At 39.1% G+C, this 27,822-nt stretch overlaps 2 protein-coding genes and 1 long non-coding RNA gene across 5 annotated transcripts in view; 1 reads left to right on the top strand and 2 right to left on the bottom strand.

Moving 5' to 3' along the window:
- The window catches only part of LOC126966104 (papilin-like), a 42,419-nt gene extending 34,859 nt beyond the window's left edge, over positions 1–7,560 (bottom strand). Inside the window, exons 1-4 of the mRNA XM_050809978.1 lie at positions 7,088–7,560; positions 5,365–5,445; positions 4,624–4,799; positions 3,036–3,168 (exon numbers count right to left, since the gene is read on the bottom strand). Coding sequence (XP_050665935.1) covers positions 3,036–3,168; positions 4,624–4,799; positions 5,365–5,445; positions 7,088–7,196 — 499 coding nt within the window. The 5' untranslated portion in view covers positions 7,197–7,560. The remainder of the gene's footprint in view (positions 1–3,035; positions 3,169–4,623; positions 4,800–5,364; positions 5,446–7,087) is intronic.
- The window catches only part of LOC126966157 (baculoviral IAP repeat-containing protein 6-like), a 312,407-nt gene that overhangs the window by 189,862 nt on the left and 94,723 nt on the right, over positions 1–27,822 (top strand). The window contains exon 8 of one of the 2 annotated variants that reach the window (XR_007729674.1): positions 15,798–16,198. The exons of the other annotated variant lie outside the window; for it this stretch is intronic. The gene's annotated coding sequence lies outside the window, so the exon portion shown is untranslated. Of the gene's footprint in view, positions 1–15,797; positions 16,199–27,822 lie in introns of those variants that run through there. 2 annotated transcript variants of the gene reach the window in all.
- On the bottom strand, positions 18,847–27,042 carry LOC126966197 (uncharacterized). Of its 2 annotated transcripts, XR_007729683.1 has the most exons (5): positions 26,926–27,042; positions 25,666–25,762; positions 23,094–23,276; positions 21,296–21,478; positions 18,847–19,636 (listed from the first exon to the last, which is right to left on the bottom strand). It is a non-coding gene; the product is annotated as an uncharacterized LOC126966197 (long non-coding RNA). The 2 variants fall into 2 exon arrangements; XR_007729682.1 differs by lacking the exon at positions 21,296–21,478 and having other exon boundaries at positions 26,926–27,040.

The following is a 27,822-nucleotide window of genomic DNA, read 5'->3' as shown; positions in this document are numbered from 1 at the left end:
AATACATACGTAAGTATTACCTATTCTGTGCTAATACACCATTTGACGTCACCATTCATGTATTTGCTTAGCATAAGAACAAACACCAAAGCCTCCCGTGAGTATCTTACAATGCCATCACTTATCACAATACCTACCTTATAATACGTACAAGTATAACACATGTATTTTTACGTAATTTTGTAAAAGAAACATTTATTGCACGGCGATCATTTTTAATCGACTTCAAAAAAGGTTCTCAATTGTACTGTATTGTAACAATAATAATAATAATAATAATATAATAATTATTGTAACTACATTATTTTGTCGTAATTATTGGATTGACTTTTAGGAAGTCTTTTCATTTCATTTAACTTAGGAGAACTTTAGAAATAAGTCCATTATTAAGTTGTAGTAAATACACAATTATTTTTTTACTTTTTAGTGCTTAATATAATGTTTTGGAATAGGTTTTTTTTAAAGTCGGTTGGTATTTCTTAATTTTTTTTTATTGGAATTGGCTATAGCACATATACACAGTCTTACAAAATTTATTGCTGCTGTCCATTGCATTGGCTAAAATAGTCACTCGTTAGTGAAAACTTTACTAAATGCATCTTTATCTAAAATTTGTTTTAAATTAGTCAACTCTGCTTCTATTTTGTATCCAATATTTTGGTATCGCACAATTTTATTGGTAGGTACTAAGCATAATATAATTTGATTAAGTTATTCGTATACATCGAATTATGAGAAATAAAGTTTGCCAACTGATTAGCAATTACAAAAATTGAAATAAATAATATTGAAAAATTATCAAAATGTATGACAAAAAACACGAGGCGAGCGGTTTCGTGTAAGTAGAACAACTTCCTTACTAGTCGACGTCGAATCTACGAACGAATTGAATCTTTGATCGAACTTATTTATTCGTAGCTTCGTTCACCTACCTCTCTATACAACACACATAAGCTTCTTTGACTGTTTAGTAACTTTTTATTTATTATGCCTATTAAATTTAAACGTGAACTCTTAATACCTACTAAGCATTTGGATTATAAATATTATGATTGAATAACTTAGAAGTGGCAACCCTAACTGCTCTGCCGGCTCTCGCGTTGTGATTGCCGGCAAGCTACCTCTGCTCTGATCTGCTTCTAGATGTATTACTTACTTTGCTAGTGCACTAGTGATGTGAACAGTATGGATATCGATAATATTAGAAATTGACATTTAATCAAACATGCTGTTATATTACAGTAATTTATGTTACTATACATAATGAAAAGCATTAAATATGAGTGTGGGTTTATAGTGGTTAGTGACCCTGCCTACTGAGCTAGAGGTCCCGGGTTCAAATGCCGGTAAGTGCAATAATTTATATGATGAATATGAATGGTAGTTTCAGAGTCATGGATGTTTACATGAATTTATGTATGTATGTTGTATTAAATATATCGTTGTCTTGCACCCATAGTACAGGCTGTGCCTTGTTTGGGGCAAGATAATTTGTGTAAGAGTGTGTCAGTATTTTTATTATAATAACATCACACGTGTATTTTAATGCCTAATTATTTGCAGTTACATACACTACTTTACCTACCCACATATCATAAGCCTCCACGATGCATTCAGGAGCCGCATATTATGATTTAAAAATTGAAATTTAGTTTATTATGAAATGTGCAGGCATTTAACGTAAGTTTGAAATAGTAGTAATTACAGTATGGCATATACAATCCGACTAAGTTTGAAACCGAAAATTTGATTTAAAACAAAGTGGATTTCGGCTATGTTTGTTTTTTACAAGATTATAGCTGTCATCTGTCAATCTATAAAATATGACTGCACGTTTCATACAAGAGTGAATGGCTTTTGTCAGAGAGAATTTCGCTAGGCTGCTGAGCACCATACATTTTAACCGGTTATAATGGTAATGAAAAGTTTTCTGGCAGCTATCATAGTTTTTTTTTTCAGAGACTAACTAGAGTCAGCCCCAACTATCATATCGTTCGATATCTTACTTACGTGCAACATTTGTCAACTTTGTTTGCAAATTGACATTTCATTTCCAACTAAACGTCATCTTAACTGATATTAGAATAGGAGTCATTTCAATTAATTTCTTTGTTTATCAGAGATCTTCGAAGGGAGGAAGCGAGTATGCATGTATTTTGGGATTGACTGAAAGAAGTGGCGCACTTCATGGAACCTTATTAATAATTGTAGAATGTAACAAAACTAAGAAAACGCAAATCGTAATTAAGCCTAAAAAAGTGGGAGAAAAAAGATATACCTAAAAGTAAAATATAACCCTAAAATTATTAAACGATAATTTGTATCTTATGTCTATGCCTACCTACTGTCTGCTAAAAGATATGTGGCAGGTCGGCCAGCAGTGGAAATTTAAAGATATTAGTAAAAAGTGCTAATAATTGAGTATTAACAATTCATTCTTTTTTCAAGCAGGTATCGATACTTTCATAGAAGTTACCTACTCATTTTAATACCAAAAAACAATAATAATCATATTGAATCTTATTGTGAATTACTACTGATTTGAGTAGGTATCAATAGTTCGATGGTGTCGGAAGTCGGAACATCCATAATAATCCATAAATAAATAACGACAAGGGCTGTCATGTCAAAATATGAAGATGTCAATTGCTCAAAACGTTCTGTTAGTAAAAGATGACTTATTTTTAATAAATTATAATAATTTCTTTCTTTTGACTCCCATATCTTAGCGCTTCAATATTTTTATATAAACATCGTATAAACTTATGTTTATAATTAATATAAACTTGTACTTGTAAGATGCTTCCTTAATTTTTAAATTATTGGGTCCATTCCCGCCATCTTCCTTTGAATGAAATAATAACTATCGAAATCGATGTTATTATTTAGCATAACATTTTTACAGATAAGAAATTTCTACCAACAAAACAGTCTATTTTAAATGTGGTCATAATGTTCGCTTCTTGAACACATCATGGAGGGCTTAAGATACTTGAGTATATAAAAAATAATCTTTATTTCAGTGTTAGTGATACCTCCACCACACGAAGCACTGCAGGGTGTGAATTCACCATGAACCCAGTTGTATTGCTGATGCGGACGGGGAGCCAAGGCGGTCGGCAAGCTGTACTCATACTGAACACCCACATTGTCATCAACGAGGAGCAGCTAAAAATAAAAGTTGACATAGAATCATAAAATGATCTCTTCTTCTTCCCATTTAGATACAAGTTTACAAGCCTGTTCAATATCACGCACGCCATAACAATGTATATATTTGACTAAAGAAACATCATACATCATCAGCCCGAAGACGTCCACTGCTGGATAAAGGCCTCCCACAAAAACATACAGAAAAATATTATAATTTAATTATATTCCATCAGATAACCTGACAAATCCAAATTCTAATTTCAACCGAAAAATACCTCGCAGTTTCGACTAAAGAGTCTGACAAACATACCGAAATTTAAGTAGGATGCATCATTGGACGGTTGGCTGAGCGGTAAGTACGTTAAGTAGCATAGCTTATAAATTTTGGCACGAATTTAAGGTTGTATTGTTACCAGATTCTTCGGCACTAGTAAAACCCTTATCTTAAGACTCAATGGCTGTATGGTTTTCAAGATACGTTCTCCCACTTTCAACCAAACAGGAATGAGCTTTCCTGTATGATGTTTCCTGGACGATATGACATGGGGGCGTTTTTAAAAGGCGTTTTGATTAGTCATCAAAGCTTTTGTGATTCGGCTAGTTCTGTTTAAAAAAATATTGTGCTTATAAGAATAGGCAGTATTACTCGTTTTGCTTACTATACTACTGTAATTGCAAGTACAAACTAAATCTTTAGATTTGTTTTATTGACAAGGCTTTTTGCAAGTTCGATAGTTTGTTTTGATCGTTATCCGAAGCTAGCCTGTTAGAAATGACCGAACAAGCTATTCAAAATAATCTTCAATAATCTTCTCTCGACTGGTTTTGTGTGTATATCGGGTAGGTCTGAAAATCGGCCAACATCAATTTTTTTTTCATATCCCTAAATGATAAGGGTGACCCCTAAATATAATTTTTTTATTTTTCTGACAAATATTTATATTTTTATCTTATCAGCGTTAAAAATACATACAACTTCATATTTTCACCCTTCTATAATCAACCCCTGTTTTTTAATCACTTTTTTTATATTATTCTGTTCCATCCACAGATCCGCAATGGGGTTATAAGATGGCAATTGATTTTATTAATTATTGTAGTACGATATATTTGTTAGGTCTGAATATCGGTCGTCATCTATTTTTTTATACCACAAAAATTTAAAATATTGAATTTTTTGTTACTTTATATGGCAATACAATGTTTACTGGGTCAGCTAGTTAATTTATAATAAAGCCCACACCGCAGCGCCCCTCTCTACCCACGTCGCCTGTTTATTACGAAGATGTACTACAGAATTTTTACTTACTTTGCCATCAAGTGACCATCCTAGTTGGTACTCCTATTCCTGTATTAGATGACTTTGGACCAAAAATAATAACATTTTTCTATATCAGAAAATTTATTTACAGATAAAAGTCTCGTAATGTGTATCCATATTATCCTACACTATAAAAGATTTAAACTTACTGATAAATACAAGGGTTCTGTGGTGGGACCGAGAGTAGTCAGCTTATCTGGCGCAGCAAACCCTTGGGGCGAACGCTCGTAGTGCCACAGCGTACCAGCTATCACAATACTCCTCGGAAAGTCGATGCGGTATCCGCCGTTTAAATAATATTTGTCCTTGATCTTGCTTCTGATAGCTGGAAGTATTCAATGAGATTATATACTATTTTTTTCACGGAAGCTTTGAATTTTAGTATGAATTATTTCGCTAACTCAAGTCTAAATCGGCGTAGAATGAAGTTGTACAAGGTATTTGTAGTTGTACATAAATATATCATTATATTTGAGAGAAAATACGTTGCCAATAAATAAACGAATGTAAAATGAAGGCCAGTAGTGATTCGCTTAAGACATAAGTTGTCAAGTCTCATTTGCACAATTATTTTATTTGCTACGGGCGGCGCCCTTCATCCCTAAACACAGTAATGCTTACACATTACTGCTTCACAGTAGAAATATGCGCCGTTGTGGTACCCATAATCTAGCCGGCATCCGGTGCAAAGGAGCCTCCCACTGGTAAAAGATTGCTTAGCGGTCGTGTACATCGTGTGTATGTGTGAGTGCATTGATTCAGGCGCTCTAGTATGAACATTAAATACTATTTTATTACCGTATTGTGACTGTAATATACACCTAACCAACATGCAGTGCAAGAATCCTCCCACTGGAACTTATTATTAAAATAAAAATATAAACTCTTACCGAGGTAGTTGTTTGACTCCCTTACTTCATAAATCACAATGCTTGTGGCACCTTCAGGTATTAGAAGCACGTCGTTATATCCTGTGGTTTATAAAAAGGAAATATTGAATTAATAGTAATAAAAATAACAATAACCCTTATTTTAATTTTACATTTAATTTTTTACATTTTTTAAGTGAGTATGTATGTTACTTAGATAAGTATACAAATATGATTTGTTTTCTGTTATGTTAGTTAAAATAATTTGCCTTATAAACTATGTACGTTTATTAATTTCTTTCCATTTTTTACTGTTTCCAGCTAGTTAGTTCCGCCAATTTGTATAATTTCAGCGGTGCACCTTATATGCGTTATAGGTCTACCCACGTTTCTCATTCTTACAGGTCCCTAACGTGCTGTATAAATAGTCCACCTAGCTCATAGTTTCTCAACCTTATTTTGCTCACCGCCCACTTTTAGTATATGTTTTTTTCTAGAGTATTTTCGTGTATTTTTTTGCCTTTTTAGACTATATTTTTTAATCTACCCACGCCCCATCTGCGCCATCTCAGTGCCCCCTAATATTCTCTGGGTCTTCTACTGCCCCCTCGAAAGTATCAAACGCCCACAAGGGGGCATTATCGCGCACGTTGAGAACCTATGACCTAGCTGTTAGTTGAGAAATGTGTCCAGCCCATTGCCACTTTAGTATAAGAGAGGTGTACGAACTTTTTTGAAGGTACCCATGTCGTATGGTAACACCGCACAAGGGAGCTCATTCTACAGCTTTGTTGTACGTGGAAGAAAGCTTCTTGAAAACCCCACTGTGGAGGACCGCCACACATCCTGATGATGGGGATGATATCCTAACTTGTGGCGTATCATGCGAAGGTGGAATTTGACGGCAGGAATCAGGTGAAACGGCTCTTCGGAACACTCCGTTTCAGATTAAACTAAATTTCAATTTTTACGTGAAAGACAGTTCCTTGAAAATGACACTGTGAAGGAACGCAACACATCCAGATGGATGGGATGGTATCGTAATTTGTGGCATGTCGTGCGAAGTGGAATTCGGCAGCAGTTTTCTGGTGAAACAGCTCTTCGGAACGCTCCCCGTGATAAAGACAATGAAGCGACGTCTCTACACAATGCCAAGTGATCAAGCCGTGACTCTCATTCACGAGTCTTGGTTAACGTGGTAACCCTATAGGTTGTTTTTTACAGAAGGTGAAATGGCTGCATCTTTTCATTGGGTTGTTGTTTACGGATATTCTAGAGATTATAGAAGCTATAATTTGGTGTCATCAACAAATATTCTTGTTATATTTCTATTCAAATTCTGGTAAAAAAAAGTTAAAGTGAATCGATTTTGTATTTTTTTAATATTGCTTTGTTAATATATAAATGCCATTTTTCTGTTATTGTGTGTAATGTAATTATGTGTCACTGGATTAAAGGCTGAAAATAAATCAATATAGCAAATTGAAATGCTTCGAAGAAATTGCCTTCTGTTTAAGAAAACTGTTATTAAAAATTATAATTTTACTCTGTAGTTCCCTAAATTAAAACTTAAACTCTAACTTAGGCTCTGGAAAGACTCTCAAAAACATGGAATTATCATCGCAGATCGAATACGCGCTCTTAGTGACTAAATTGTAGATAATGTCTGCACGAATAAAGAGAACAATTTCTCTGTAGATAATAACAGCGAATACCGTAGCCGGAAGAAAATATTTTAATTTACCTTTCCTGAGATCATTTGAGTCGATGATTCCTGTGCTGGTGTGACAATGGGTGCCGTTACCTCTGCATTGCCTGCATTTGTCTTCTTTAGCGTTTGATCCAATCATCATGTCACAGCCAACTGGCTGAAAAGTGAAAACATTTTTATATCAAAATATTTATTTATGTTACGTTTTGTTTGTTACCAAAATCCAAACTTGATCACTATTTACTAAAAATACTAAAAATAATATGATGCAAAAGGTACAAGATATTTTTACAATATATCAAAAATACAATGATTATTATACCTTGGCAAAAACGCATTATTTTTCGTTTTACATACGGCGTCATTAGTTTACAATAATAATAATAATATTGACACACTCTTACACAAATTATCTTGCCCCAAACTGGCATAGCCTGTACTATGTGCGCAAGTCAATGATATATTTAATATAATATACTTACTTAAACATACATAAATACAAATAAACATCCATGACTCGGAAACAAACATTCATTATTCATCATATAAATGATTGCACCTACCGGGATTCGAACCCAGGACCTAGAGGTCCTCCATAAGCTAGAAGCTTAGTAGTCAGGGTCACTAGCCATTCGGCTATATCGGTCGTCAATGTCCGTCAATACTCGCTGTTATGAAATATGTCTTGGGCAAATTGGCAACTTGTTCAATTGCTGTATTTTCGACATTTATAATTATTGTAAATGTAAGGGTGACCATCATAAAAAAACAGGTTAGACGAAGTAGACTTAATTTAGTAATCAGGTACCATGAAGTCTTAAAAGAAGAGTATCCTACATATCAATATGGCACTTTCTATGAAAAGACAAAGTAAAGGTACATTATAATAAGAAAAATCAATTCTTCGAAGTGAACGGACATTGACATTTTCATCATATCTAGGTAAAGATAAATTACTACTTATTCAGTAGTAGGTCCCAAAAACAAATTAAGACTGTTAATCACAACGCAGCCGCACCACCAACTCGTACGCGGCCAAGCTCAGGTAGGCCCCAGTGGCCAGTGTGTGTGTGTGTGTAGTGCTGGACATGTCGCGCCACATCGCGCTGTACGTGTGCGTGCTCCGCGCGGCGCGGGCGCTGCACGCGGCCCGCTGCCGCCGCCTGGCGCCCGCCGTGCGCAAGCTGCCCGCGCTGCTCGCCAGCATGAGCCGCACCACCAACTCGTACGCGGCCAAGCTCAGGTAGGCCCCAGTGGCCAGTGTGTGTGTGTGTGTAGTGCTGGACATGTCGCGCCACATCGCGCTGTACGTGTGCGTGCTCCGCGCGGCGCGGGCGCTGCACGCGGCCCGCTGCCGCCGCCTGGCGCCCGCCGTGCGCAAGCTGCCCGCGCTGCTCGCCAGCATGAGCCGCACCACCAACTCGTACGCGGCCAAGCTCAGGTAGGCCCCAGTGGCCAGTGTGTGTGTGTGTGTAGTGCTGGACATGTCGCGCCACATCGCGCTGTACGTGTGCGTGCTCCGCGCGGCGCGGGCGCTGCACGCGGCCCGCTGCCGCCGCCTGGCGCCCGCCGTGCGCAAGCTGCCCGCGCTGCTCGCCAGCATGAGCCGCACCACCAACTCGTACGCGGCCAAGCTCAGGTAGGCCCCAGTGGCCAGTGTGTGTGTGTGTGTAGTGCTGGACATGTCGCGCCACATCGCGCTGTACGTGTGCGTGCTCCGCGCGGCGCGGGCGCTGCACGCGGCCCGCTGCCGCCGCCTGGCGCCCGCCGTGCGCAAGCTGCCCGCGCTGCTCGCCAGCATGAGCCGCACCACCAACTCGTACGCGGCCAAGCTCAGGTAGGCCCCAGTGGCCAGTGTGTGTGTGTGTGTAGTGCTGGACATGTCGCGCCACATCGCGCTGTACGTGTGCGTGCTCCGCGCGGCGCGGGCGCTGCACGCGGCCCGCTGCCGCCGCCTGGCGCCCGCCGTGCGCAAGCTGCCCGCGCTGCTCGCCAGCATGAGCCGCACCACCAACTCGTACGCGGCCAAGCTCAGGTAGGCCCCAGTGGCCAGTGTGTGTGTGTGTGTAGTGCTGGACATGTCGCGCCACATCGCGCTGTACGTGTGCGTGCTCCGCGCGGCGCGGGCGCTGCACGCGGCCCGCTGCCGCCGCCTGGCGCCCGCCGTGCGCAAGCTGCCCGCGCTGCTCGCCAGCATGAGCCGCACCACCAACTCGTACGCGGCCAAGCTCAGGTAGGCCCCAGTGGCCAGTGTGTGTGTGTGTGTGTGTAGTGCTGGACATGTCGCGCCACATCGCGCTGTACGTGTGCGTGCTCCGCGCGGCGCGGGCGCTCCACGCGGCCCGCTGCCGCCGCCTGGCGCCCGCCGTGCGCAAGCTGCTCGCGCTGCTCGCCAGCATGAGCCGCACCACCAACTCGTACGCGGCCAAGCTCAGGTAGGCCCCAGTGGCCAGTGTGTGTGTGTGTGTAGTGCTGGACATGTCGCGCCACATCGCGCTGTACGTGTGCGTGCTCCGCGCGGCGCGGGCGCTGCACGCGGCCCGCTGCCGCCGCCTGGCGCCCGCCGTGCGCAAGCTGCCCGCGCTGCTCGCCAGCATGAGCCGCACCACCAACTCGTACGCGGCCAAGCTCAGGTAGGCCCCAGTGGCCAGTGTGTGTGTGTGTGTAGTGCTGGACATGTCGCGCCACATCGCGCTGTACGTGTGCGTGACAGTGAACGCAGAAATCGGAACTCTGACCCCCAGTGGGGCCGGCACTTTAAATACACAAACAATGAAAAGCATTAGTTGCAGTAAATGTTTGTGTTTCTCTGGGGTTCTACTGCTTTTGTACGTATTTCTATTCCATGATCAAAAAGCTTTTATACTGCTGTGTTAGAGTATGAGCGCTGGCGTTATTACACACTAGTGAGACATACTAACTTATAATAAGTCGCAGTGTGACAGGAACATCACTTTCTGATCGTGGTTGATCACGGTACGATTTTTATGTTGCCATTTTATATATTGATAAGATATTAAAAAATTATCGCTTAATATAAATATACAAGAAATAAAAAGAACTAAAAAAGGAATACTGTTAAAGCTCTTTTCTCCCTCAGAGTGCCATTTATTTCCGGAGCAGTCATGATACTGTATTATTTGAAGTGAACAAAAATTGTCACTAATTCACATAAACAAACTCCATAATATCTTTTGTCATAATAAAATGCTCGCAAAATACCTTTATCTATTTACGATGTGTGTGGATTGATGCATCTACTGTACTCAATAACTCTTGATTTTCTGTAATCCTTTACATTTTCTTTTTTTGACTTGTGTTAGGCGTTGAATATTTGACGTTTGAGTATATTTGTTGCTGTAAATGATTTGTAAAAAGATGAAGCTGTAAATGTTGATTTAAAAGAGTGGCAATGAGCTTCTTACGACTTTTCATTAAAGCTCAACCCTTTTCGAAGTGGCGGTTGATATAAAAAGAAAAGAAAACTTTTGACCTATATGAATAGTGATTTTGATTTGATTTGACAGGCTACCACATAACCTATCAGGCCTATCACATCGATTTGTCGTGCCACCATTCCAACCAACCATCATTTGATTGCATGTTACAGAATGAGCAAAAAGAACATATTTGGAAAGATGACGTATAGCCAAAGATTCAGTACATCGAGTAACTCTGACTTATCGGAAGAGGATGAGGGACTCGCTTCGCTCATAGCTGACATTCAGGTATCTAATCCTTTTGTGATAACCCGTCTCTATTTATAAATCATACAGCTACAACATTGACTTACAATAAACGCGTCTATTAGGCAGAGTTTTCATACAGTTGTGTTTCGACCGCGCTTTGAATACAACGCCACGCAATGATAGGGGTCAGTGGAAAACTGTAAATAACAGCATATTATCCAAACTTAAAATGAGATGTTGATGGACTGTCGTATTTGAGATAAGTACTTATTTAAATTAATAAAATTGTGTAACCAACTCGACGTTTTATATCATTTTGCTAAATAATGACTAAACTGCTGATACAAAATGTTCTTGCCTCGAGTTCGCGTCCGACTCGCTCGTGACTTCGAACATTACTGCCTTTAAATAAGATGTTAATTTGAATGTTTATTTTGATGTTATGTATAAGTTAATATATAAGTACGTATATATAACTCGTATCATACACCCTATATATTATTTATAAATCAAGCATGGTCTCGGGATGATACCCTGTAGAGGGCATGGCTTTTGGAGTGAATTTAGCATTCTGTTGGAGATTGCATTATATGAATACTGATTTCAGGCAACATCTGCGTTAATGTGTCGTTCAGAAAACGAATCCGACAATGTGGGACTAGCGCGGTCCATATACGGGGCGAGTCGGGAGGCGAGGTATATCGAACTGATGCGCACCATGCAGTTTGGTGAGTACTATAACACTACATTCTCATACATAGTGGGAGGCTCCTTTGCACAGGATGCCGGCTAGATTATGGGAACCACAACGGCGCCTTTTTCTGCTGTGAAGCAGAGCAGTAAGCATTATTGTGATTCGGTCTGAAGGGTGCCTTAGCCAGTGAAATACCTGGGGAAATGAGACTTAACATCTTACGTTTCAAGGTGACGAGCGCAATTGTAGTGCCGCTCGGAGATTTTGGGTTTTTCAAGAATCCTGAGCGGCACTGCATTGTAACGGGCAGGGCGTATCAATTACCATCAGCTGAACGTCTTCCTCGTCCCGTCCCTTATTTTCATAAAAGAAATGCGTTATCGTGTGTGATGTGTCTTGTTATTGATATTGTCGGGTGCCGCAGAAACATTCGAGATGATATCGGAGGACGGGGAGGGCGGGTTCAAGTTCACGGTGCCGTACCACTTCGAGGGCACGGTGCGCGCGGCGGGCCAGCGCTCGCACCCGGCGCGCATGAAGCGCCTGGCGCAGGAGGCGGCCACCCTGGCCACCAGCCTGCCGCTCTCGTACTCCTCCTCCGTGTTCGTGCGCACCGACACCGACCGCCTGGACATCATGAAGGTACTCTCGCCTCTCTGGTCACCGTGTGGTGACGTCTGAAGAGATGTTTGATGCGATTTCTGCACTAGAACCCATAGGCGACAAACTAAAATATCATCCTCACTATCTGAACATGTGCGACCGACAATCTACCAATCACTAGTGCAACCCGAAACAAATATTTCATTGTTGCTTCAGTGATTGTGTGAGGAGACAAACACTATTCGGACTCTGCGGGCCTGCAATGAACTCTTATTGCGATTCAATTGACAACCTAAAATAACCTGCTTTGCTATTTCGTACCACGACCTGATTAGAGCTATCTAATTTAGGCTGACGCCAAATCAACTGATTAAATCGCAGTGATGTCAATTGGATGTCAAAAAATATATCAAGTGAATCGCAAACTGATTTAGTTCGTTCATTCATTCGTACATGAGGTAATATTTCAATATAAACTGGATAGCTTATGTGTCAAAGTGAGCGATTCGAAAAAAGTTACTACTTAGAGGAAAGTGAATCATCGTGTTGTTAATAACTTTGAAAAATAGGGAAAACATATAGAAATGGAAAATTTTATTGATGAAAGATGCGATGACCAAAAATGAAAATTTTGTATTTTCATTTTTGGTTACAGACGATGCAGTAAGGGCCCGGGCTATAGCCTGTTCGCAAGAACGAATTAAAAAAAATGAACTCTATCGTGCTGTCAAATCAAACATCAATGGAGGTGCGTTCATAACTCGTTATTTTTACGAAAACAGCTAAGCAAATATTTAATTAGTAATTCAAAGAACAATATTTATTTATATTACTGATATTTAATAACTACAAAAAAGGGCTTAATGGTTTATAATTTGACGTTATAAAGCGCAATTTTAAAATGTATTTGTAGTATTTTCTACGCAAAAAAAACCTCTAAAATCATATCATTTTAGGTTTCGAAACGCAACGCATATGGTTCGAGTAAGAGAAACAAACTTATGCAACGACTGTAGAGCGTCATCTCTTTCTCTCACCGCGGACCACAGACAAATTTATTTCGTTCATTCTTCATAAGCGATCTAAGCGCCATTCAGTAAAAGGCAGTTCATGGTACGAATTTTAGTGATTCAGTTTAGGTACCTAAACTGAACTGCATCGGAATCGCATCGCTTATTAAAAGTTGATGGTATGCCCTCTGGACTCGTATGTGTGTTAATCCGAATTGGAGTCGACTTTATAGCTCCTAGGAGTTGAAAATACAGGGTATTATCGTTAACCTTAAAAAAAGGAAACTAAAACCTTTCTACTTATCCCATACCAAATGTGTGTAAGTGTTTTGGATATTTCCCGTTTGATTTAAAAAAAAGTTATTGATGTCATTTTACTGATTAGGCAATCAGTTATTTTTTTTTATTCTGTCATAGTTACAGAATAATCGCCTGGTCACAATTAACGATTACATCCTGTATATATGTATATAGGTGGTGTGATTGTCAGCAGGCTGTTCACTGGTTTCCATTGGCAGGTCCTGATCACGGGCCCGCAATCAAGTTTGCTGTCAGCTGAGCACTACGCAACATGGTCAGCGCGTATGATACGCGTTAGGCTCGACCGATATCAGCTCTGACCGTCGGTCGAGCACTAAATGTACCATAAAGTGATTTTGATATGATGTTTGTATGTCCAGGTGCTGGTGTCGATCCAGTCGCTGATCCTGGTGCCTGAGCCGTACTTCAACGAGCCGGGGTACGAGCGCAGCCGCGGCACGTGCGTGGGCACCTTGGCCTCGCTCGAGTACAACTCCAACATCTACCAGGCGTGCGTGCGCTGGGCCATGCTCGACCAGCTGCGCTCGCCCGAGCCCTGCTTCCGGGAGGTACTTCCTCTCTAGTTATTTATTATTCATTACTATATTCTATTCATTTCATCATCATGATCATCAGCCGGAAGACGTCCACTATTGGACAAAGGCCTGCCCCAAAGATCTCCACGCCGATCGGTCCTGCGATGCCCTCATCCAATGTATTCCAGCAATGTATGCAATCTTGACTAGATCGTCAGTCCATCTCTCTGGGGCTGCCAACACTGCGTTTTCCGTGGTAGCCATTCGAGGACTTTATTCAGTTATACAGGATGTAAAGTGTGACCAGGTGATTGTTCCGTAACTAACTAAAAACTAATAAACCGTGTTCTTCAATATCAGCATATCTTTTCAAATAAGGAAACTAAAAGCTTTTTACCATATGAGTCTTTATTATGGAGTAACAAATTATAAACAGAAATATGCCAAAATTTATTTGAATCAAAATTTATAGACACTGCGGGATGACAAAATATGATTATGATGTAATTTTTAGATTCTGAAGTCTCATATTGTGTAGTTGCACTTTGTTAAGACCTTGTTCAGTTTACTCGAGATAAATTATGAAGTAATTTGCTTAATCGAAGTTGTTTGTTCCTGCAGGTTATACAGACTCACTTTTGGATAAAACGGAACGAGATAATGCAAACCGTTGCGAACTGGATCACTGATCTCGAGGGGCAGAGCGGGGACGAGCGGACACACCGAACCATCAATCACAACCTGTGCGCACTCAAGGTGAGCACTCAACCTGCCATTTTACCAGTACATCCTTCAGACTTATTCAAAACGGTCAAGTCATAACTCGTTTCTGGTTTATCACAACTCATTATTTTTTAGTTTTGAGAACATGTATATCAATAAAATTTTCTCGTTGAGTTTCCAGAGTTCGAATTAAAATTCAGTTGTTCGATTATAATTAGCACAAACACGATTATTTCTGCATGTAATGAAAATAAATGAGGAATATTAAAACAATAACTAGTAACCATTCCAATCACACAATTAGTAAGTACACAATAAGTTAGTACACTATTAGTTAGCACACTATTAGTTAGTACACTGTTAGCTAGCACACTGTTAGCTAGCACACTATTAGTTAGTACACTATTAGTTAGTACACTATTAGTTAGTCCAGTGTTAGCTAACAAATTAGTTAGCACACTATTAGTTAGTACACTGTTAGCTAGCACACTATTAGTTAGCACACTCTTAGTAAGTACACTATTAGTTAGTACACTGTTAGCTACCACACTATTAGTTAGCACACTCTTAGTTAGTACACTATTAGTAAGTACACTGTTAGCTAGCACACTATTAGTTAGCACACTCTTAGTTAGTACACTATTAGTTAGTACACTGTTAGCTAGCACACTATTAGTTAGCACATTCTTAGTTAGTACACTGTTAGCTAGCACACTATTAGTTAGCACACTCTTAGTTAGCACACTATTAGTTAGTCCACTGTTAGCTAACAAATTAGTGAGCACACTATTAGTTAGCACACTCTTAGTTAGTACACTGGTAGCTAGCATACTATTAGTTAGCACACTATTAGTTTTGTTTTATTTGCTTAGTTTTCAAGTAAACAATTTGATTGCAGCGGCACTATGTGAAGCTACAAGAGGAGCTGGCCAAGTTGCCGGTGCCCGCCGGCCTCGAAGATCTGGACGAGCCGTTCAAGTTGCCGGCCGCGCCCGGCCCCGCGCCGCTGCCCCGCCTGCCCGCCGCCGCCGCGCTGCTGGCGCCGAGCCCGCCCGCCTCGCCGCCGCCGCACGACGACGACGTGGTGGACCAGGACATGGAGAAGATCGTGTCCGAGGTGGTGGACTGAGCGGACTGCGGACGACAGCTGATACCACTCACGAGCGGGTGGACGGAAACTGGCGACACCAACTCGCGACACCCACTCGCGACACCTACTCGCGACACCCACTCGCGACACCCACAGTTTAATACATGTTTGTATGGACATTATTCAATTTGTCACTTAAAAAAATTTTGTTAACTTTTTTATAACCCGTTAAAGTAGATGAACGTTTCCATAATCCTAAGTTAGTTCGCGAGTTGATTGTGCCTGTCCAGAATAAAGATCTTTTCGTACTTGTAAAAACAGATAAAAAATATGTTAATTAATCTCCAATGATTCCCGTTTTATCTTATCGTGGGAAACATTGGAGATGAAGGACTAAATAATTGGTGCAAATATTTAGTTTGAACACTACGAGTACGTGGATGTTGCATTTAGATTAGTTCTTGGGCGCATACGATCCAGTTTCAGCACAAACTGTTGTTAATAAAAAATGTAACTAAGGTTTGACGTGGACGTAATTACTGCTCGTGTTGGAATGATAAAGCTGGCTTGTCCTTAATAGTTCGTGTTTCTCCAATATGTGTATTCCGACCAGTGTGTAGGGCGCCCTTTATATATGTAAAGATGTTAGTGACACGTAGTTAATCGTAATTTATGTATATTATTATTATTATCCTTGCTGAGTTGAGACAACAACAATATAGCCGTCGCGATCCATGCGCTTGTAATTATTTGTATTTCTGTTTTGATTGTTTCATAGGTGAGTTAAGCGAGCGTTTAGCGTGTCTTTTAGTTAACATGTATTGTGATATTATAACGGGCTCACAGACCCGATAAGTTATTTTATGGCGTACACAAGCATTCGCTCGAGGTAGGGAAGTAGCCGGAGATTGGCTACCCCGTGTTTGTTTAGGGTTTTTGCACATTATACCGCATTACATGCGAGCGTACCACACGGATAGCAAGAGGTGAACCATCGAGCTATATTTTATTTGCTATTGATATTATAATATCATCATTCAAATGCTCCTTTTGCTATTATGCGAGAGCGCTATGGTATAAGTGTACGACGACCTTAAAACGACTCTGTACTGTATCCCCCACATACATTAAGAGTCTATTACATAAAGCCGAGTGTACATATACGTAACCAGTATCAGTGTCCAGCAGATGTTTTACTCAATCACTGGTTTCATATTAATTATACAGTATGTAATATATTATAAACGTTTTAAATTATAATTTACTGTACATATATTGTGTATCGAGTTTAAATTTTGTATTTAAGATGTATTTAGCGGTGTACAGAAGACGCTGTATGATGTTGTTTTAAAATTTATAATTACATTTTGTGAACTATGTACAGACGTAGTCCGCAATCATCTTAATCGTGATACCTCGGCTTGGTGTCGATCAGTTCGAGTCCAGATCTGTGGTTCCGATGTGTCAATCACTGTTTGCTACCAAATCAATGATTATGTTTTATTTGATGTAGGAATGACAGTAAGGGCTATATTATTTCATTGTGACACCATGGTAGCTCAACCAGTCGCCGCTACCAACTTAGTTGGTTACATTTAATGTAAACCGCTCTATTAAGAGCTGCTCATCTGGTGTCCGTTTGGTTACGTAACCAATTTGGTGGCGGGACCAGCTCGGACGCGTCATGTCTCTGGTATGGTACGGTGTTGTCCCGATGAAATATTGTAATGTTTTCAAATATTAAAACTTGCAAGAAATTCTCATTGAAATGTGTAAGACCATTTGGGGAACTTAACTTTGCGCAACGCATCACTATTGTTATTGTCGAAGAACAACTCGACCTCTCGTGATTTATCGGCATGGGAAAATATTTATTTTTGTCTCTGTAGTATTTTCCATGTAGTGCAATTTTATCATTGTGGTGGAATTAGAAAAAAGTTTTATTGGGTTGTATTCCTTACTGTTTTGCATTTGGTTTTGTGCCAATATAAAGCTATAACTTTAAAATGGTTATTAGCACTTTCCTTTTTTATCGACATTTAAAAAAATGATTATTGCCATGAGCATTTTCATAAAAACAGAATGATGTCAAAATGAAATGAATATAAGTTCATCTTTTAACCTATTCAGTACACAAAATATATCTGTGTCAGATCTGTCTGTTAAGCAATTGCATATTAGTCATGTTTTATATTTCTATATATCTAATGAGTATAATATCTATGTTCCTAAATTATTTATGATTCGATACCCCTCCGCACATTGCTTGCGGATTATTTTAAGTAAATGTTCCCAACCGTTCTTCGTTATCATTGCATCATTAACACATTCCTTGATTAAGAAAGCTTCTAATGTTATATTTGGCTTACCACCGAGTAGATTTGAACGGTTAATTCTCAGACTACGAAAGAGTGAAACATTAATTACCATACTGGTTGTTCAAACATCAGTGGTTGACAGTTGATAAACAAATGAATTGATTGCTTGGTTACAAGAGCAAATAATGTGATACATCATCAACCTATGACGTTCTATACACACATAAGGAAGTATCATTCGCAGTCTGATAGCGGAACGGCAAAAGTGTGCTTAAAGATAATGTAAGCACACTTTTCTTCTTAGTCGTATGTCAACTGTCACTGTCCGAATCAAACCTGAACTGAATAAATGTTTTACATTGCTGCTTATTGACAAATGATATTTCAATCAACTGGAGTAAAGGCAGCAATGTATAGTATCTTAGCTTATTATGATGTAATTTGTGGCATGTTCCATATTTGGCTTTGTTTTTATGCGACGTGATTTGTCTATATGTATAGAACGTCATTGTAGTCGACAGATCTAATTTGCCTACTTATATTCTATGACAAGTTTATATTGTATTGACGATTGATATTGCATGAACCCAGAGTTGTTATTTAAATCTGACGAGTATTTTTTTAAAGTTATATTAAAACAAATTTTATAAACAAGAGTTCAGTTATAAGCTACAAATGAACGGTTTTGGGTCTACAATTGTGTGCAGTAACGTGGAGCGTGTTGCCTCGCTTTTGTTGCTGACTGTACTTCGTGGGCGGTTATATCGGCCCGACTCAATTTCGTTTTTTGTTTTATATACTAACTGTGAAATTTGGGATGTAAATAAAATTTATGTTACAGCATTATTTTGTTTTATTTCAGTAAAATATAATTATGAGAATAATATAATTGACAGAATGACAATGGATTGCTACCCGGTTACCGGATATCTCTGTACCTGTTGCATGACGTCACATCGTTGGTTTGTTACGGTCGCGGTGTGCAAAACAAGCATCACTAGGATATTGTTATTACGAATAATTAAAAAAATATTTATTTTGTCAGTATTATAGATTGATGTTAATGTGTGTTGTGTGCTGATAATTATTATTATGGGAAATCAATGAATGAATCTGGATTAAGTATAAAAATATTTTTTTACATAAATTAACAGACTACAGAACTATTAACAACAAAAGCAAAGCAGTTATAGCACGAACATATCACGACATAGGTACACCTAACGGTCATGAAACTGCAAACCGTACTGACGCAACAGGGGTGAAAGAGGTACGGGATGGAGCTTCACGTTCCAGCGAGGTCCAGAGATAATGTGACCGTGTAGTAGTGAGTCTTAAATATTATTATTATACATATTGTTATTTAACATTATTATAATTTAGTGAATAACATGACATAGATCAAATTGATAATATATCTAATAAAGATAATCTAAAAAGATCAAAAAGTGAATCAAAGTACATTCTTATGCTGTATTAAGTTGTTTCTCATAAGTTAATTAATATAAGGTTTAATTTATATTAGTGTAGTGTCATTCGCAGGAACTAAGTTACTTCCAGTGATCTCTGTCCCTTTCTTCAAATTTCGGCCAGCGTTCATGCATGACTTACAACAAAATCTGGTTAGATGGAAAAATTAAAGAATTAAATACATATACTATGTATTATTTTTGGAAAACTTACAGCTAAGCTACTACATGATAAAATTTTGAGAGATGTCAAATAGGAATAGGAGGAGAAACGAGCGTACGGGTCACCGTGTTAAGATTGCCTAACACTAGGTGTTACACCGCCGCCTACATTCTCTTGCAACACCACAGGAATCACAGGAGCGTTGCCGGCCTTTAAGGAAGGTGCACGTGCTTTGTTTGAAGGTACCCACGTCGTATCGTTGCGGAAAAACCGCAGAAGGAAGCTTTTGTTGTACGTGGAAGAAAGTTCCTTGAAAATCGCACTGTGGAGGAACCCTCCATACATCCTGATGGTGGGGATGATATCCTTATTTGTGGTGTGTCGTGCGAAGGTAGAATTTGGCGGCAGGAATCAGGTGAAAAAGCTCTTCGGAACACTCCCCGTGATAAATGCGGTAGAAGACACACAATGAAGCGACATCTCCTCGCCACGCCACGTGATCGAGACGTTCACAGAGCACTGGGTCCTTGACAATTCGGTCAAATGGTTCGAGCTGATACTGTAGTGCGCCAGGCCAGAGATGACAGCAATAATCCATTTGTGATCGGACCTGCGCTTTGCAGAGTGCTAGAATTTGGGCCGGCTTGAATTATTGCCGAGCTCTATTTATGACGCCCAGCTTCTTTCGAAGCTAATTTGGCTTTGCCGTCCAGATGACTACGGAAATGGCATTACTTGGCGTTGTATTCAAAGCGCGCTCGAAACACAGCTGAATGAAAACTGCCTAAAATATACTTCATAGAACGCCATTCAGTGAAATGAGACTGTATGCATATACTACATAGAACGCCATTCAGTGAAATGAGACTGTATGCATATACTACATAGAACACCATTCAATGACTTGAGACTGTATGCATATACTACATAGAACACCATTCAATGACTTGAGACTGTATACATATACTACATAGAACACCATTCAATGACTTGAGACTGTATGCATATACTACATAGAACACCATTCAATGACTTGAGACTGCATGCATATAGTACATAGAACACCATTCAATGACTTGAGACTGTATGCATATACTACATAGAACACCATTCAATGACTTGAGACTGTATGCATATACTACATAGAACACCATTCAATGACTTGAGACTGCATGCATATAGTACATAGAACACCATTCAATGACTTGAGACTGCATGCATAAAGTACATAGAACACCATTCAATGACTTGAGACTGCATGCATATAGTACATAGAACACCATTCAATGACTTGAGACTGCATGCATATACTACATAGAACACCATTCAATGACTTGAGACTGTATACATATACTACATAGAACACCATTCAATGACTTGAGACTGTATACATATACTACATAGAACACCATTTAGTTACTAAAGTCTGATTTGCATTGTAACGTTGTCTTATGAATCGAGATCGCGTGCCCTAAGTCATATGAGTTGAGATTGAGTGAGACACGACATCGAGCGCTATGTTAGCCTACAAAGAAAGAAGACGGCGAACAAATGCTAGTTAAAGACCTACCCTGTCTTTCGTTCCATAACTTTCCTTCCCTGTCGTTGTTATATTATATGAACCTGGCTTTAAAAGATAAACTTACGTAGAATAGAAACGGTGTTGGCAGAAATTGCTGCGCACTATGAGTTCACAGTCGGCGAAGGAAGCGTTGTCATTGCACTCTGACGGGATGTTCAGTCCTGAAACATCTCTGTCCACCACCCTTTCTTCAAATATTGATGTCGGATCAATATGGCCAGCGTTCATGCATGACTTACAACAAAACCTGGTTAGATGGAAAAATTAAAGAATTAAATACATATACTATGTATTATTTTTGGAAAACTTACAGCTAAGCTACTACATGATAAAATTTTGAGAGATGTCAAATAGGAATAGGAGGAGAAACGAGCGTACGGGTCACCGTGTTAAGATTGCCTAACACTAGGTGTTACACCGCCGCCTACATTCTCTTGCAACACCACAGGAATCACAGGAGCGTTGCGGCCTTTAAGGAAGGTGCACGTGCTTTGTTTGAAGGTACCCACGTCGTATCGTTGCAGAAAAACCGCAGAAGGAAGCTTTTGTTGTACGTGGAAGAAAGTTCCTTGAAAATCGCACTGTGGAGGAACCCTCCACACATCCTGATGGTGGGCATGATATCCTTATTTGTGGTGTGTCGTGCGAAGGTAGAATTTGGCGGCAGGAATCAGGTGAAAAAGCTCTTCGGAACACTCTCCGTGATAAATGCGGTAGAAGACACACAATGAAGCGACATCTCCTCGCCACGCCACGTGATCGAGACGTTCACAGAGCACTGGGTCCTTGACAATTCGGTCAAATGGTTCGAGCTGATACTGTAGTGCGCCAGGCCAGAGATGACAGCAATAATCCATTTGTGATCGGACCTGCGCTTTGCAGAGTGCTAGAATTTGGGCCGGCTTGAATTATTGCCGAGCTCTATTTATGACGCCCAGCTTCTTTCGAAGCTAATTTGGCTTTGCCGTCCAGATGACTACGGAATTGGCATTGCTTGGCGTTGTATTCAAAGCGCGCTCGAAACACAGCTGAATGAAAACTGCCTAAAATATACTTCATAGAACGCCATTCAGTGAAATGAGACTGTATGCATATACTACATAGAACACCATTCAATGACTTGAGACTGTATGCATATACTCCATAGAACACCATTCAATGACTTGAGACTGTATACATATACTACATAGAACACCATTCAATGACTTGAGACTATATGCATATACTACATAGAACACCATTCTATGACTTGAGACTGTATACATATACTACATAGAACACCATTCAATGACTTGAGACTGTATGCATATACTACATAGAACACCATTCAATGACTTGAGACTGCATGCATATAGTACATAGAACACCATTCAATGACTTGAGACTGTATGCATATACTACATAGAACACCATTCAATGACTTGAGACTGCATGCATATACTACATAGAACACCATTCAATGACTTGAGACTGCATGCATATACTCCATAGAACACCATTCAATGACTTGAGACTGTATACATATACTACATAGAACACCATTCAATGACTTGAGACTGTATACATATACTACATAGAACACCATTCAATGACTTGAGACTGTATACATATACTACATAGAACACCATTTAGTTACTAAAGTCTGATTTGCATTGTAACGTTGTCTTATGAATCGAGATCGCGTGCCCTAAGTCATATGAGTTGAGATTGAGTGAGACACGACATCGAGCGCTATGTTAGCCTACAAAGAAAGAAGACGGCGAACAAATGCTAGTTAAAGACCTACCCTGTCTTTCGTTCCATAACTTTCCTTCCCTGTCGTTGTTATATTATATGAACCTGGCTTTAAAAGATAAACTTACGTAGAATAGAAACGGTGTTGGCAGAAATTGCTGCGCACTATGAGTTCACAGTCGGCGAAGGAAGCGTTGTCATTGCACTCTGACGGGATGTTCAGTCCTGAAACATCTCTGTCCTCCACCCTTTCTTCAAATATTGATGTCGGATCAATATGGCCAGCGTTCATGCATGACTTACAACAAAACCTGGTTAGATGGAAAAATTAAAGAATTAAATACATATACTATGTATTATTTTTGGAAAACTTACAGCTAAGCTACTACATGATAAAATTTTGAGAGATGTCAAATAGGAATAGGAGGAGAAACGAGCGTACGGGTCACCGTGTTAAGATTGCCTAACACTAGGTGTTACACCGCCGCCTACATTCTCTTGCAACACCACAGGAATCACAGGAGCGTTGCGGCCTTTAAGGAAGGTGCACGTGCTTTGTTTGAAGGTACCCACGTCGTATCGTTGCAGAAAAACCGCAGAAGGAAGCTTTTGTTGTACGTGGAAGAAAGTTCCTTGAAAATCGCACTGTGGAGGAACCCTCCACACATCCTGATGGTGGGCATGATATCCTTATTTGTGGTGTGTCGTGCGAAGGTAGAATTTGGCGGCAGGAATCAGGTGAAAAAGCTCTTCGGAACACTCTCCGTGATAAATGCGGTAGAAGACACACAATGAAGCGACATCTCCTCGCCACGCCACGTGATCGAGACGTTCACAGAGCACTGGGTCCTTGACAATTCGGTCAAATGGTTCGAGCTGATACTGTAGTGCGCCAGGCCAGAGATGACAGCAATAATCCATTTGTGATCGGACCTGCGCTTTGCAGAGTGCTAGAATTTGGGCCGGCTTGAATTATTGCCGAGCTCTATTTATGACGCCCAGCTTCTTTCGAAGCTAATTTGGCTTTGCCGTCCAGATGACTACGGAATTGGCATTGCTTGGCGTTGTATTCAAAGCGCGCTCGAAACACAGCTGAATGAAAACTGCCTAAAATATACTTCATAGAACGCCATTCAGTGAAATGAGACTGTATGCATATACTACATAGAACACCATTCAATGACTTGAGACTGTATGCATATACTCCATAGAACACCATTCAATGACTTGAGACTGTATACATATACTACATAGAACACCATTCAATGACTTGAGACTATATGCATATACTACATAGAACACCATTCTATGACTTGAGACTGTATACATATACTACATAGAACACCATTCAATGACTTGAGACTGTATGCATATACTACATAGAACACCATTCAATGACTTGAGACTGCATGCATATAGTACATAGAACACCATTCAATGACTTGAGACTGTATGCATATACTACATAGAACACCATTCAATGACTTGAGACTGCATGCATATACTACATAGAACACCATTCAATGACTTGAGACTGCATGCATATACTCCATAGAACACCATTCAATGACTTGAGACTGTATACATATACTACATAGAACACCATTCAATGACTTGAGACTATATGCATATACTACATAGAACACCATTCTATGACTTGAGACTGTATACATATACTACATAGAACACCATTCAATGACTTGAGACTGTATGCATATACTACATAGAACACCATTCAATGACTTGAGACTGCATGCATATAGTACATAGAACACCATTCAATGACTTGAGACTGTATGCATATACTACATAGAACACCATTCAATGACTTGAGACTGCATGCATATAGTACATAGAACACCATTCAATGACTTGAGACTATATGCATATACTACATAGAACACCATTCTATGACTTGAGACTGTATACATATACTACATAGAACACCATTCAATGACTTGAGACTGTATGCATACACTACATAGAACACCATTAAATGACTTGAGACTGCATGCATATAGTACATAGAACACCATTCAATGACTTGAGACTGTATGCATATACTACATAGAACACCATTCAATGACTTGAGACTGCATGCATATAGTACATAGAACACCATTCAATGACTTGAGACTGTATGCATATACTACATAGAACACCATTCAATGACTTGAGACTGTATGCATATACTACATAGAACACCATTCAATGACTTGAGACTGCATGCATATAGTACATAGAACACCATTCAATGACTTGAGACTGCATGCATATAGTACATAGAACACCATTCAATGACTTGAGACTGCATGCATATAGTACATAGAACACCATTCAATGACTTGAGACTGCATGCATATACTACATAGAACACCATTCAATGACTTGAGACTGTATACATATACTACATAGAACACCATTCAATGACTTGAGACTGTATACATATACTACATAGAACACCATTTAGTTACTAAAGTCTGATTTGCATTGTAGCGTTGTCTTATGAATCGAGATCGCGTGCCCTAAGTCATATGAGTTGAGATTGAGTGAGACACGACATCGAGCGCTATGTTAGCCTACAAAGAAAGAAGACGGCGAACAAATGCTAGTTAAAGACCTACCCTGTCTTTCGTTTCATAACTTTCCTTCCCTGTCGTTGTTATATTATATGAACCTGGCTTTAAAAGATAAACTTACGTAGAATAGTAACGGTGTTGGCAGAACTTGCTGCGCACTATGAGTTCACAGTCGGCGAAGGAAGCGTTGTCATTGCACTCTGACGGGATGTTCAGTCCTGAAACACGAAAGGTAGTAAAAGTATCTTCAAGTATGATTGTTGTTATTGACATATTGTGTGATTAGGTTTGATGGTAAATTGAATGAATCGCTCGACTATATTGCCCAAAGAAGAAATTCAGTAGAGCTATGTATATTATTTACATTTATATAGCTGGAATTTTCTCAATATTAGTAGCAATTTTATTACAAGTATCTTACGCTTAAGTAATCATACCTACGCATAATTATTATGTTATCATAAGATAAAATATTTTTGTTTTGATGAGCAGTAGGCAGAACTAACAGCTTTATTAGGTATCTTCTTTTAGTATGTTAACCATAATTTTGTTATTAAGTTAATAATTAATAGATATGTTATCTTCAAAAAGTTTATTATTAGTAGAACATTCATGTAAGTACCTAATAAACTCCCGATTATATTTTATATGGTAGATTATATCTAATAATATGTAAAAGGTTTAAAGTCGACTTTAAAAATGATTTTATTATTTTATAAAATATAGCAACCTGTACTAATGTTTAGCTAAAAAAAAGGACATATCCATGTAATAGAATTATATACAATTCTTTTACAAGGCATGGAAGACACTTAGAGGCAATCGCATCAAGGTACCCCTGTTCTTTCATACATAAATAACTTTATGTATTATAAAATTGCAAGTTTACCTAATACATATTTTGACGTACCTATATTATTAAACACACAATAAAATATGTATTATTACAATTACACATTACAATTAAAGATTATTCGAGAATTTCTATGATTATTAAATATATTAATTCCAATAGATAACCCATCTCTCAAGTTCAAGGTTTCGCTTCAGTTCTACTGGAGTTAGGCTCATAAAAAAGAATGAGAATGGCTTTATTTAAAGGAAAGTGATATAATATAAAAGACACCTAACTACCCACCTACTTATGTACTTCATATTTAAAGTTTGCAAAGGGTCGCGGGTTCGATTCGTGTTCGAGTCTGATACGACTTGCTTTATGTCTTCGTCTGCGTCTAAAATATTTTTGGGACTCAAAAATGGAGATGTAATAAATGATTCCGATGGAGTAAATATTAATTAGTTAATGTACTTATTGCTTGCCACGTATTCTCTTTGTTACCATAAAAGATACTGGGAATCCTGATGAGATAAAATCACTTACCATTTAAAGGCACTGCTGCTACGAAGGAAAAACTTACAAGAAATACTAGAGCTATTATTAATCTGTGTATTTTTAAACAAGTTTTATTTTAAGAAAAATACTATTGTACCGTTGAATAAACAGTTTGAGCTCTGATTGAAACGATAGTGTATCTGCGGAGTTCCAGTTAGAAATAAACTTGATTGTTGGCAGTACGATAACATATATATTATAATCACTGTATTCAGAGACACTACCAGCATATGACCTTATAACTTTGTTATGAAAATCACTTATCTTCGGGTGATAACGCGGCTTTTTATAATATCACGCCACTTTAAGAAAGCAGGGATCAAATATATTATGTGTCGGTTTTGTATGTTTCCACTTGTAAACTGGAATTATTTCTTGCTTATCTCTATATCCTACATGAGCCACAAGTTGCCTTATTCAAGCTTTTTATATTACAACACATGTTATTGAGTACTGCACAGTTTTCCTTTCAGTAAGATGTACCTACGTCTCTTTAAAATAGGTACGCATGTCATATATTCCTGTATATAAATCAAGTATTTTCATTCTTTAAATAGACACATGTAAGAAACCAATAGTCGAAAATCCAAAAGCAACGGTACCATAATGGCGCCTATTTCTGCCGTGAAGCAGGAATGTGTAAACATGACTGTGTTTCGGCCTGAAAGACGCCGCAGCTGGTGAAATTACTGGGCAAATGAGACTTAACATCATATGTCTCAAGGTGACGAATGCAAATTGTTGTGCCGCATGGAATTTTTGGTTTCTCAATTCCTATTTATCATATTAGTAGGATTTTAGGGTAAAATTATTTAGCTATATATATGAAGTTTCATTAAACTTTCCCCACACCCCGCCCGCAATCGCCCGACCGCTCGCGCGCCC

This window comes from Leptidea sinapis, chromosome 9, assembly GCF_905404315.1.
Source record: "Leptidea sinapis chromosome 9, ilLepSina1.1, whole genome shotgun sequence".
In the NCBI taxonomy this organism is placed as follows: Eukaryota; Metazoa; Arthropoda; class Insecta; order Lepidoptera; family Pieridae; genus Leptidea; species Leptidea sinapis.
Note: the sequence above shows the minus strand (reverse complement) of the source record. Positions and strands in the feature narration are given on the sequence as shown.